This window comes from Gobius niger (assembly GCF_951799975.1).
Source record: "Gobius niger genome assembly, chromosome: 5".
Classification (NCBI taxonomy): Eukaryota; Metazoa; Chordata; class Actinopteri; order Gobiiformes; family Gobiidae; genus Gobius; species Gobius niger.
The window spans coordinates 28,174,223-28,188,082 of NC_136856.1; the positions used below are offsets into that span (position 1 = coordinate 28,174,223).

General features: G+C 41.8%; 1 protein-coding gene across 1 annotated transcript in view; it reads right to left on the reverse strand.

The window, feature by feature from the left end:
- The window catches only part of glrbb (glycine receptor, beta b), a 52,187-nt gene that overhangs the window by 21,704 nt on the left and 16,623 nt on the right, over nucleotides 1-13,860 (reverse strand). The window contains exons 4-6 of the mRNA XM_079557283.1: nucleotides 4,026-4,252; nucleotides 1,029-1,111; nucleotides 349-489 (exon numbers count right to left, since the gene is read on the reverse strand). Of these exons, the coding sequence (XP_079413409.1) occupies nucleotides 349-489; nucleotides 1,029-1,111; nucleotides 4,026-4,252 (451 nt within the window). The remainder of the gene's footprint in view (nucleotides 1-348; nucleotides 490-1,028; nucleotides 1,112-4,025; nucleotides 4,253-13,860) is intronic.

Genomic DNA, 13,860 nt, shown 5'->3' on the forward strand with positions numbered 1-13,860 from the left:
GTACTTTTTTATTTTTATTTTGACATTGCTGGATTTGTTTTTTTTTTTTTTTTTACTTCATAAGTTGATTTAATAATACAAATTGTATAATCCTAAACACATACATGTGTTGTTCTGTTTTTCCTCTGAAACACAACATTGTTTTGGGCAAAAAATTTTGTCTATTTGAAATTGTGCCGCGTCAATACACAATACAAAACACAATTTTCTCCTCATCCATTGATTTCATCATTTTGTCATATGAAAAAAAAAAAAACATTTCATCCGGGCATCACAATGGCATTTAAAAAGCAAAGCATTTGTTTAGCTGCTTCCCATGTAAACCCCGCCTTGGTATATTCCAAATACCTGTGCCGGCGTAGAACTTGGTGCAGTTGCCGTATTCGATGTCCTCCTGCCTGATGTCGAACTGCGGGAGGGCGATGGCCTCCATCTGCACGGGGTCTCCGGTCTGCCACATGAACTGAAGGTCGTCTGTGGTGTAGCCGACTGCGCCAGAGGAGGACACGGCAGAGAGTTTTATACATGACTGCACCAACATTGCTATTTCTATTGAAGTAAATGACGATGACGATAAGCAAAGTCCTTAGCTCTCAAAAAATTCGACGTGACTCGGGAAGACTCGGTTCGCCAGAAAAATAACTCACGCAGTCTGTCCCCAGCTTTAGTCTACACATTTAATAACATCGTACCTCACTCCTGGTTTAATTACCAGGCACATGTGAAAGCTATCAGTAGGTGCAGGAGGCCTTGACTGGATTTGACCCCTCCTCTGTTTCATTCGATCTGAGCGCTTTTGTAAACAAGACGTAACAAGCGCAGTCAGGCTCAATTAGCCCTGAGACGTTTCACAACACGCTTAAAATATGATGATTTATTCTCCCTCTCTAAGTGCCCCGAGCGCAAATTGGCTCGTACTACCGAAGCAAATCGTACAGTCCAAATAGCCACGACAACTATTGTTAGAAGTGCAAACATTGTGTTCCCGCGTGTACGTACGCTGTGTCGAAAAAATGAATGAAACTCACAGCTTTCCAGTTGCATCTTGCAGCGCTGCGTGTCCATAGGGAACAGGGTGAGGTCCAAAGGGCAGGACAAGGTGACGGACAACCTGGAGACACACACACACAAATAAAAAATAAATAGATTTATAAGGGGATGAAAACATGCTTAACAAATCCAGTAGCCATGGCAAAGGGGACTACATCACGCATAATGCGTGACAAGAAAAGAAGGCGGGCCCCAGAGGTTCAGCTATCGTAACGTAAGTTTATGCTTTTAACTATGACCTTTTAGACTTTTAACCTTATTGCACTGTTATTTACTTTTCAGAATGTGCTTGTATGCCTGTATTTTGTTTCATTCAAACTGTATTGGGTTTTCTGGTTGGCTGTTTTCCTGTATATTGTGAGAGATGTCCCGATCATCATTTTTGCCTCGTAACCATGAACATGTCTTCAGTTACAAGATATTTCAATGGTTACATGGCCAAAACTGACTTCATTTTGCTCTTGCAGCTCTGGGTGTAAGAAGTATGAATGAGCCTTAAAGAAGAACAAAGTAACTTGTTTACCTAATAAATCCTTTCCGTTGTCCCTCTGGGGGCAATACAAGTGTTAATGGTCTTTCATCTCCCCCTGGCCAGAAAACCACACTTGCAACTTCCCTGCCTCTGGGTAGGTGCCACCAATACACACTAATAGAATCACGAAGAAGAAGCTAACAGGCTAACGGGCAAAGAAAACTGCAGGCTAGCACCACTTCAACAGTACAGCCTAGTTTGAGTGAAAAAAAATGATCTCCATTGTGTAATTGGATGTACGATATACCTCTATCCCTTTGTCTTTTCTGTCAGTGTAGTATTTACTCTCACAGACAATTGAGAATGAGAAAACGTAGAATGACAATGAGAAAAACGTAACATGCTACAACACCTGCAGTAGTGCTTATGGCCTCTAGGCGCACAAGTTCATCATCATCTTCATTCTGCTTTAAAGCAGTACTAGGTAACTCTTCCCCCTAGAGGCCATAAGCGCAACTGCAGGTGTAGTAGCAAGTTACGATTTTTTAACTTATTAATTGTCTTGGAGAGTAAATACTACGCTGACAGGAAAGGCAAAGGGAGAGAGGGTTACAATTATACAATGGAAATATTTTTTTTCACTCAAACTTGGCTGTAAATACTGTTTAAAGTGACGTTAGCCCGCAGTTAGCTTTGCCCGTTAGCATGTTAGCTTCTTCTTCGTGATTCCATTAGTGTGTATTGCTTTCTCCGGACCGGTGGCAGTCAAGTTGCAAGCATGGTTTTCTGTCCAGAGACACCAGGGGGAGATGAAAGACCCTCCAATCATCCCATAAACACTTGTATTACCCCCACAGGGACTACGGGGAGGATTTATTAAGGTAAACACGTTACTTAGTACTGCTTTAATACGACACTCTTAAAATGCCTGGACTGGCTACTGATACCAAACATCAGATCGGGACATCCCTATATTTTGTTGCATCATAGAAGGAACACAAAACACTCTTTTAAAGCCCATAATCCATCACTGGGCCCGAAGTGTGTTTCTCACAGCACCATGGGTTTGGTAGCCTGCCGTGCGCTGAAAGTGAAAGCTTGCGTTGACTGATTCATAAGGTGTCATTCCCACTGCAGCCTGCGGAGGGTAAATTCACAATCCTGACCAGCAAAGTCTCTCACCCCTTACTGCTTTTCACTTTACATAAATGTTATTTCAAAATCTAAAATGTAAAATGTTATTTATATAGCAGAGGCATTTGGATATTGTTTATCAGTTTGGTTTTCTCTGGGAGATACTGAAATAATGTATAGAAATGGAAGAATGCTGTGTGGCCATGTCTCAGCGGTGTCCTATTGAGTCACACAGTGGCGAGACAGAAACCGAATGTGTCAGGATGTAATTTAGTGAGAAATGGTGAGATTTATGAGAGAGGGCAGCGCTCATATAGACTGTCGTCCCCAGATGGCTCTGAGACTGTGAATGCAATATGCAGCCCATAGACTTTCACTGAGAAACATTTGTATGGAGATGCAATACACTGTCTGGATATTACTGTTTGTTTGTTGCCCTGCCGTTCATCTATCTTTTTAATGCAGGCGATGTATTTCTTTCTTTGCTTACAAATAGGATTAGGCAAATTTATTGCTAACACTTTGTATGCTTTATCGAAAGTAATGTCCCACCCCAATTCATTTTCAGAGGACACGGCTGCCATGATTGTGCAAATGCTATTCAGATGGTGAACTTTTGTGTACCTTCCTTCCAGTTCGATGTGTCGGAGGGAGAATACCGGAATGAGTTGTTTTGAGCTGGGGTAAAGAGAAATTTATCTTTTCCCGGCGTTAGCCAACAAAACGAATCAATTGGCTGGTTCACAGGGTGACCAGATGTCCAAGTTTACTCAGGACAGTCTCAGTTTTGGGTCATTTGTCCCGTGTGCCCATCGATTTCTCAAGAACCATTGATTTGTCCCACTTTTCTGGCAACTGTGAACCCCAAAGCAACACACTTTGCTTGAAAATCACTGTCTTTGGCCAATGTAAATGTAAATCATAGAGTCTAAACCAATTAAACATCTCAAGCAAATGATCTCAGTGCTCCTTGTTGCATTCCATTATCATAAGACGTTAGCAAACAATTTTACCATTCAGCAGAAAAGATTCAAGTCAAGATTGAATTCTCCCCCAAAAGCTACGCTATAGTCTTGTTTAGAAACACAAGATCAGGCCCATAATCTCTAACTTTTTAAAACATTATTCTGTAAATATTTCAAATGGGACGAAATGATTGGATTGGCTGTTAGCAGAGTTCCAGAACGTCCTGCTTTTGAACAGAAACAGAGAGTGAGAGTGTATTTGCTTTTAGTCTTAACCTTTGGATGCCTCTATTCTGATCTATGTTTTTTGAAAATCATGTATGCTGCATAGTTATTGACAAAAGTATGAGTTGCATCATGGAATTATGTAAACCTGAACAACCTAAGAATAAACCCTCTGTTACCTCATACTGATGAGCACGTCTCCGTTGCGGAATATGAAGAGCAGGATGTTTTCCTGCGTGACGTCATGGAAGTTTGCGCTCTTCTCGTTGGCGAAAAACAGGTCTGGTTTCCACAGACACTTGAACATCTTGGGGTCCACGGTGAGGGACTCCGATTTAAACTCCTGAGGCAGCTTCAGACGCGGGTCGTTCCACCGCTGGCGAAGAAAGATGTTCACCCTGTAGTCCTGCAGGACAGCAGAAGACAGCAGGTGGACTGGTCAGTGCAAGTCATGACACAATGTTATTTTTAACACTCATGGACGATAGTTCCAGATGATTCTATGTGCAGTCAGAAGTCTGGGCCAATAATAATTGCTTTAAGGGATTGACCACCGTTTTTCCATACTGAGATATGTTCTTACCTGAGCTTAAACAAGTTGATACGTACCAGTCTGGTCTTTGTGGTCGCGTGGTCTGGTCGTCTAAGTTTGGAGCTTTGGGAATATACTGGGTGAGGCCAAATGCTAATAATAATAACATCTTTGGTCTTTTTGCGTGACTGAGGGCACGCACAAAGACCAGACAGGTACGCATCAACTCGTCTAAGCTCAGGTAAGAAAATATCTCAGTATGGAAAAATGGTGGCCTGTTCCTTTCAGACAATCTATTTTTCACACCAGATCTTACACCAGGCTCATAGTTATGAAAAAGGCAACATTGCAGTATTGTAATGTTCATGTAAATTCAGATTTTCACAATTTGGTATCACTTTATTTTACACTACCTTGATATAGCGTACCTAACTCAATTTAGTACAATGTAATGTGCTCTGTAACAATGTGTAATAACTTGTACCTATGGGTTAGATACACAATGGAAAAAACTTGTGTTAGTACTTTTTAGGTACATAATAGGAAAGGAGACCCTTAGAGTTAGGACTTATGGTTTGGGCTAGAGTTAGAGTTATGTCTTATTGCATTATGTACCTTTCAAACTACTAATACACAATTTTAAGTGCATGTGAGAGGTTTGGCTCCAAATTTAACTTGAATATAGGAAGGAATAATATTTACTTCAATGTTTCTTGCTTTACATTATGGGCATATAATGTAACCATCGACTGTAATTAAGAATGGACTAAATATAACCTCCTTCTTCCTGAAGACGTTAGGAAGTGGGGCAGGCTCCGGAAGTTCCATGTTCTACTGAACTTTACATTTACCTTTTTTTTTGCCCCTCTTTAAAAGAAAGAATGACAAGACTGTGTTCAATACTGGATTGAACACAGTCTTGTCTTTCTTTCGATATCTTCATTCATTTAAAAACCCAGACAAACTGCTAGCATGAACGAGCTTCAGTTAGCTCACACTGAACGAAATGGGGGAAGCCACTCTCATATAGTCCAGAGGGGAACATCCAATACTTTAACTATCACTGTGCAACCATACTGCACATAAGGGCCTTGTAGTTTCTGTGAGGCGTTACGGTAAGAAGCCACTGATGAACAACTAAGGAGTACATCCATGGCTTGGGCACAGAGAGTGACGAGACAAGCTTTATTTCCTCGCACAGACGTGACTTCACCAAAGTCAAATGCAGCCATTCTTTTTGCTCTAAATCCCTCATAATGGACCTTTGTAGTGAAAACTCTACTCTGCTGTTGTTAGGAGTTTTATTTTGGCGAGGCGCAAGCTGTTGTGGAGCAGGCGTGGGCAGGGACTCTTAATGCAGCGGGTGAAGATGGACGACATGTCAGAGAAGACCAAGCACCAGCTGGACCAGACTAAAAGCTACATACACCACACCAGACAGGTAATGACGGAAAAATATAGGAAGTTCCTGAGTGTAGACAATATTATGATCTCAATGTCTGATAAAAGAGTTTGTTTTAAAGGGGATATACTGTGTGCTAAATCAATGTTTTGAGCTGATGTTATATGTAATGTTGGCTTACCCAAAACATACCTGGAGTTTTTTTTTGCAGGCTTGTGTGAGCAATCCCCTTAGTAGCCGGCTGCATATATGGTTTGACCCCAAAAAAATTGCTACAAAAGGTTTTTCAATGGTTTTCTGTAGTATCAGGTGTGCTTATTAACATACTAAAAGTCTACCAAAATCTGACCACTGGAAAGGTCTAATTTTCAAGATGGCGTCCAAGAGGGTGGCGAGATCCTTAAAATGCCCATTACTCCTTTATTATTCATCCTAGACAAGTCATTGTGGTGTCTAACCCCATGTTTTGGGTGTCTAGGAATCCAATGGGCTTGTTCAAATTGTAGTCACATGATCACATAATTATGATATACAAATCGTGGACAAAGACTCTATATATTAACATTAGCGAGTTGTCATGGCAACGGCACACATTTTCAATGCAACCTTTGCTTCCCAGAGGCTTAGAGGGGCAGGGATGGGCTCATTTTAAAGCCCCGACCCTCTTCTTCCCAACGCAATAAAAGGTACGTCATTTACTCACGAGATATTCACTAAAGTCTGCGAGGTGAGAGACCATGGCGGCCCTGACATGGTAGATCTGGAAGGTTAAAACCCTTCCAGGTCCACCATGTCAGGGCCGATGTGGACTCTCTGTTATCTTAGCATTTTATCAGTTAGCATATTTAAATGATAGTGAAAGGATTACAATTACAAAGTGATTACAAATCTTAATTATTTTTGAAGAAATACCTTTGATTTACACCAGATTTACAAATAGTCATTGTCACACTGTTCCTCCCATAAAGGTGGATTATGTGGATTGGCACAATTTTCCACTTGACGTGGTCCACACACAGGTGTGCGTGGTAGTCCACATCCTCTGCAACTACACCGTGGTGTTCGGCAGGTAGTTGTGCAATTACAGTGGACCATCTACAGGAGACTTTTCAGGGCAGCAGTTTTAACAGTCAGAACTGGCACAAACTGGCCTGACCTTAGCCATCCGTAAACTCCAGTCAATTACAATTTCCCTACATGAACGTCTGGGTCTGATTTCAGTGGCTGCGTTGCATCGGTTAAATTTCAACCTACCATTCAGCGGGTGGGGGAGGCAGATGTTGTAGGTGACGTCAAGCATTTGATAGCTTTGCTTCACTCATTACTTCACGACTAAACGTTAGCGATTGGGTAAAATCAGATCCAATCGTTTAAAACTTTAAAAGGAGTTCACCCCTCCCTCCTGAAAACAGAGCACAATTGTGAAAATCCACAAGAAGAAGACTCTCTTTACGAAGTGAGTATGAGGGTATGGTGAGACCAGGTTTCCATCCCCCTCCACCGCATTCATGTCACTCGCCTTTCCGATCCACGCCATAATCTGGTAATACACTCTGAGCAAATGACATTTATGACATTCTTTGCTTGATATGTCATTATGGTAAAGCAACTGTAGTTTGTGATGGCTACAGCGAAGATCCTTCAGTGCAAAATTCAGTTTGTGGGAAAAGAAGATTTTCTTTGCAGACCATGTAACAGACAAGAACTTATTGGTCTTGTGAATGAGGAACTGCAGAAGAACAGCTGCAATGTTATCAGCACAGGAGATGCAGACATGGACGTTGTGAAGGCTGCAATGCAGGTGTCCCAACATCAGCCCAGGATCTTGATAGACCAAGATACAGACTTACATATTCTTCTTCTCTACTAGGCTGAGATGAAAAACGGGGACTTCTATTTTCATTTGGACAAATCCACACTTCCTAAAGTATAAAATATCAACGAGATGAAACAAGTCTTGGGGGGTGACTTGTGTTCTCAGTTACTGTTTATTCAAGCTTTCACAGGTTGTGACACAACTTCCCGGAGTTATAGAGTTCCAGAAGAATGAGATATTTATGCACAACTACCTGCCGAACACCACGGTGTAGTTGCAGAGGATGTGGACTACCACGCACACCTGCTTGTGGACCACGTCAAGTGGAAAATTGTGCCAATCCACATAATCCACCTTTATGGGAGGAACAGTGTGACAATGACTATTTGTAAATCTGGTGCAAATCAAAGGTATTTCTTCAAAAATAATTTGTAATCACTTTGTAATTGTAATCCTTTCACTATCATTTAAATATGCTAACTGATAAAATGCTAAGATAACAGAGAGTCCACATCGGCCCTGACATGGTAGATCTGGAAGGGTTTTAACCTTCCAGATCTACCATGTCAGGGCCGCCATGGTCTCTCACCTCGCAGACTTTAGTGAATATCTCCGTGAGTAAATGACGTACCTTTTATTGCGTTGGGAAGAAGAGGGTCGGGGCTTTAAAATGAGCCCATCCCTGCCCCTCTAAGCCTCTGGGAAGCAAAGGTTGCATTGAAAATGTGTGCCGTTGCCATGACAACTCGCTAATGTTAATATAGAGAGTCTTTGTCCACGATTTGTATATCATAATTATGTGATCATGTGACTACAATTTGAACAAGCCCATTGAATTCCTAGACACAGAAAACATGGGGTTAGACACCACAAGGACTTGTCTAGGATGAATAATAAAGGAGTAATGGGCATTTTAAGGATCTCGCCACCCTCTTGGACGCCATCTTGAAAATTAGACCTTTCCAGTGGTCAGATTTTGGTAGACTTTTAGTATGTTAATAAGCACACCTGATACTACAGAAAACCATTGAAAAACCTTTTGTAGCAATTTTTTTGGGGTTAGGTGTTTTTTTTTCATATATGCAGCCGCCTATAGGTCTGCTCAGCTATCGTTACTTTCTCAAAAATCTAAGTGTAGTGTTTCTGAAAAGTATCTTGATGAGTGTGAAATGAGTGAATGAAATTAAGATTTTCTAAAACTGTTGACTGCTGGGTGTTTAACCCCTAGACAGCCGATACAAGAGGAATCACCCTCCTTAGCCTCCCCGGTAAGGTCTACTCCAGGGTGCTGGAGAGGAGGATCCGGCCGATAGTTGAACCTCGGATCCAGGAGGAACAATGCGGTTTTCGTCCTGGTCGTGGCACACTGGACCAGCTCTATACCCTTCATCGGGTGCTCGAGGGTTCGTGGGAGTTCGCCCAACCAGTCCACATGTGTTTTGTGGATCTGGAGAAGGCGTTCGACCGCGTCCCTCATGGTGCCCTGTGGGGGGTGCTCCGGGAGTTTGGGGTCCGGGGCCCTCTGCTAAGGGCTGTCCGTTCCCTGTATGACCGCAGCAGGAGCTTGGTTCGCATTGCATTGCAAGTCAGACCTGTTCCCGGTGCGTGTTGGTCTCCGCCAGGTCTGCCCTTTGTCACCGGTTCTGTTCATTACCTTTATGGACAGAACTTCTAGGCGCAGCCAGGGGCAGGAGGGTGTCCGGTTTGGGAGCCTCAGGATCTCATCTCTGCTGTTTGCGGATGATGTTGTTCTGATGGCGTCAACGAACCAGGACCTTCAGCACGCTCTGGGGCGGTTTGCAGCCGAGTGTGTAGCGGCCGGGATGGGGATCAGCACCTCCAAATCTGAGGCCACGGTTCTCCACCGGAAAAAGGTGGCTTCCCCTCTACAGGTCGATGGGGAGTCCTTACCTCAAGTGGAGGAGTTCAAGTATCTCGGGATCTTGTTCACGAGTGAGGGACGGATGGAACAGCTGGGGGGGGTGTGTGTGGATCGGGAGGTTTGGGCATCTCTGCTGAGACTGCTGCCCCCGCGACCCGGCCCCGGATAAAGCGGAAGAAAATGGATGGATGGATGGACAGCCGATACAGTTGAGAAGACATTTAACTAAATGTACAAGCCTCTAAAATAAAGGCTTTTTTAAATTAATAACATGTAAATAAGGATTTGGATGCAGGAAAACTGCCTTGGTTTGTCTTTTTTCTCATAAGCGTTAAGATAGTCAGTGTATTTTTCCCCCCATAAGCCTGGAATTGAAATATGCCATGCCTTACAATAATTAATTTAAAGTGAAAATGATGTCATGCTTTTGAGACATATACATTATATCAACTTAACTCAACACAATATATATATCGTTCCTTCAACACCAAAAAGTACCTTCACCGCCAAGGCTGCAACTAATTGTTTTTTTTTATGATTACTCGATTAATCCCTTGGCTGTGGAAGGCGCATGAACATTTTATTTTTCAAACTTTTTGCCACATAATGCTGTCACCACTTGAGGACATGTTGATGGTCTGAACTTAAAGAGATTGTTCGTCAGAGGCTCTTATTCTACTTCATGAATGAATGAGACACGGATATTTAGTAAATGTACTATGTGCAAAACACTACATACCCAAACTTTATAAAAGAAAGTTACTAAAAGTTACTAAATGTTCATGCCATGCTCTATTTGAGTCTGTGTAAATCATAAAACGATGGATCAATTACTAGTAGTAGTTGTCAGCTATTACAACTATTATTTGGCAAGAAAACACACAATAATTTTTCTTCCAATAACAGGAAAATCCAAAGCCGTTGTCATGGCAATAACGTTCAACTTCGACATCCCCATCCAACCCAAACACCGTCCTTTGCTCCCCATTTGTAAACCGATGTCTCAGGGCTCCGAGCACCTGCCTCAGACTCGGCAGAGCGCTTCTTTGTCCAGGGCTGATATAAATCTCCCTGAAGCGAACATTTCTCTTGCAGATGTCTCCATTCGGGGGGGCTGTGATTTCCGACCTGTTTGGCTCCCTTCGGTGACGGCGCCGACAGCTTCCACCGGCCTCGTTCGGATAGAAATGATAGAAACACTGGCCAATTCCCACACTTGCATCCCCGCTGGCTGCGTGTCAAGCTGCTCGGGGCTGTACGCGGTGGCGCTCCGGGGAGATTTAAGACCGCCGGTAATCAATGGAGAGAATCTGAGCGTGTTCCGCCGCCGCCCAGACGATTCACACAATTCTATTACCTGGTGTCTGCTATTCCCTGGGCGTATAAAACCACTTTGCTCACTTAGGGTAACACAGAGAATTTGGAAACAACAAATGTGGTCTTGTTTCTTCAGGCTTGGAGATACATAAATGAGAATGCTTTGTTTATATTCCAAATGGAGGTGGGCGACACAGCAAAAATCCTAATTATCTCGGAGCCTCAATTTAGTTCCAGTTTAATCTTATTGATTTGCATTTTGTTTTAGGCAAGACACGGCAGGGGAAAGCATACTTTTCACGCAGTGGCTACTGTTTAGATTTTTAGCTTGTTTACTCCCTTAACAGTTTAGTTTTGATGTCAATGTACATTGACAGTCATTTCCTCTTTAGTAGACAGCCATGGCTAGAGTTGTGGCTAAAGACAGGAGATATAAAGAGAGGCATGTGCAGACGTAAAGACAAAACTTTAGGGCTGTTTTCTTTACACTCTTGCGGCAACATCTCCACTTTAGAAGCGCCTACAGACTCCCAGCCAGGGCCGGCCCAGCCTAAACGCAGACTAAGCAACTGCTTGGGGCCCCAGGAGAAAATATTTTAATATACTGTAGCGTAAACTGCGATACAATGCTCTATATAGTTGACAGAAATAATGAAATTGATGAAAATAATGAATTTAGTCTAGTCTAGGTAAGTTTACGTTATTTTTTAACTATTCATGTGCGGAAAGCGCCATCTCTAAGGACCATTGAAGAAGTAAGAAAAGTTGAATACAACTAAAGCACCGGACAATCATTAAAGGGGCTAGATGCAAGTTCGCCATTTTATACTCACTACTGCCACCTCAGGTCATACGTGTAACTGCACCTTCTATATTGCATGACAGCAATTCGGATTTTTTTTTTTTTTTTTTTTTACAGATTTTTCCACTTAAAAATAGATTATTCTAAAGTGAAACAAAATCTGGAAAAAAAATCCTTGTAACTAAGGTATCAACAAAATAAAATCAAAAACTTAAAATCTAAATCTATTATTTAGGTTTTGTCACGAAACATATAGGCAATGTTTGGCGATATACATTTTGTATGCAAATTATGGTTTATTTTTATATGAAAACATTAAATTACATTTTTTCACATTCATATCTGTAGCACTTCCCCCCCCCAATAAATAATATTCACCCAATAAAAAATACTATATAATATTAAAAAAAAAATGTTTTCCGTAACATCGACTGAAGATGAGAAAACACCTTATTGCTTGCCTCTGTCGTTCAGAGGTGTTTGATTGAGTTATGGCCCTAAAAGAATTCCATGCAGCAGCTGTGGCATCTTCCTCCTCCATCACTTGGGCGTCATCAGTCACAGGGCACCCAGGGCGACAGCAGGGAGTCACTCTGTCCGTGCGTCTGACTGTCCGGACCAAAGTGTCTTCTCAGGTTTCCTTCTTCCTTCACTTGGCTGTTGCAATTTATTCTATTGAATGTTTGTTTTGTTTGCTTACTATTGGCTTTGCATTGTTTCCACTTTGTGTTGTACAGTTTTATGCTTGGATTTCTATTTAGTGTCATTGCACTATTTCAATTGATCTTCAACAGAACTTATGCGGCAAGGCGGAAATTGCTTGAGACAGACCTACAGACGTTCTCATTGAGATTCTTTGGGATGTGCTGGAGAAGGCTTTGCACTGTGGTCACACTCTCCCATCATCAATACAAGATCTTGGTGAGGAATGAATGTGACACCGGATCTTTTGACAATGCAGAAGCTTATTAAAAACAATGCCACAAAACAAATCAGAAAGCTAAAGGCATTACAACCAAATAGTAAAGTGTGTGATCTTTGTTTTTGTGGAGACCTTTTTTTCTCAGCCAGAGTATATGACAATGCTGTGCGACGCTTATTTTATGAAGTTGTGTCCACTTCCTAGTCGGTGATTTCCAGCAAATTAGAACAGCATCATTCACATTATCATTGTTATTATTCATTCATTGACATAATGATACCCCATGAGCGCTGCTGTGAGTTCAAAACGTCTTCAAGGCAGGTGCTCTTCAAGGATCCATTTCCAAAGTCCCCTCATGAAAACAAGAAAGCAAGTCTGAGGCACAGCCAACTTACAAAAGTTTTTGTTATTGAGGGCCATACAATAAAGGATTGTGGGAACCGCCTTTCTTGTTGTCATTCATTGACATGTTTGGTGTCCACGTGCAGCACGAAAGATGATCAAGATACTTCGACATCCGCGCAGTAATATCTTCACTTTTCTGTGCGGCGAAGTACTCCTGGTATTATTACACCTTACAATATAGTTCCCCTTTTTAGCCGCTTAGAAAATCCACATTGTTTAATTTTGTGTAACTACTGTATACTTTATCGTGTAACACTTCACGTAAGCGTAAAGGGGATATTTCAGGATTTTTGACATAGGGCCTCATTTCCTAGTCATCCAGAAATTTGTAGATTTCTGGAGATATTTTTTTATGCAATTCATGCAGTTCTTATACAGTATATATATATTTGAAAAGTTTCGTGGCAATAGGCTAGTGCAATGCTAGCACATTTCTACAGCAACAGCAAGCCTGCATTAAAAACAGTCTGACACACTCCACAGTGCACCTGAGGGAACGCCAGACTAACAATATAAATTTTTTGGAATATAACTGACCTTGCATCACATGAATGAGCGCATTTTGAGGGACTATTTTGTAGCAGATCACTCCGCTTCTCCGTAGCTTACAACCACGAAGCTGGTGCTGCTCAAATATAAGTTATTTCAAATGCAAAATGGTTAAAATGATTCTATCGACACAGACATTTATATAGTTAGTCTAGTGTTATAAGTGGTTTGCCTCAGGTGCACTGTGGAGTGGGTCAAACTGTTTTTAATGCAGGCTAACTGATATCGTAGAAATGTGCTAGCCCTGCACTAGCCTAGCGCCACAAAACTCTTCAAATATAAGAACTGCATGAATTACAAAAAAAAATGTCCAGAAATCAACAACACTCTGGATCAGCAAATGAGGCCCTCTGTCAAAAATCCTGAAATATCCCTTTAAATAGGGAA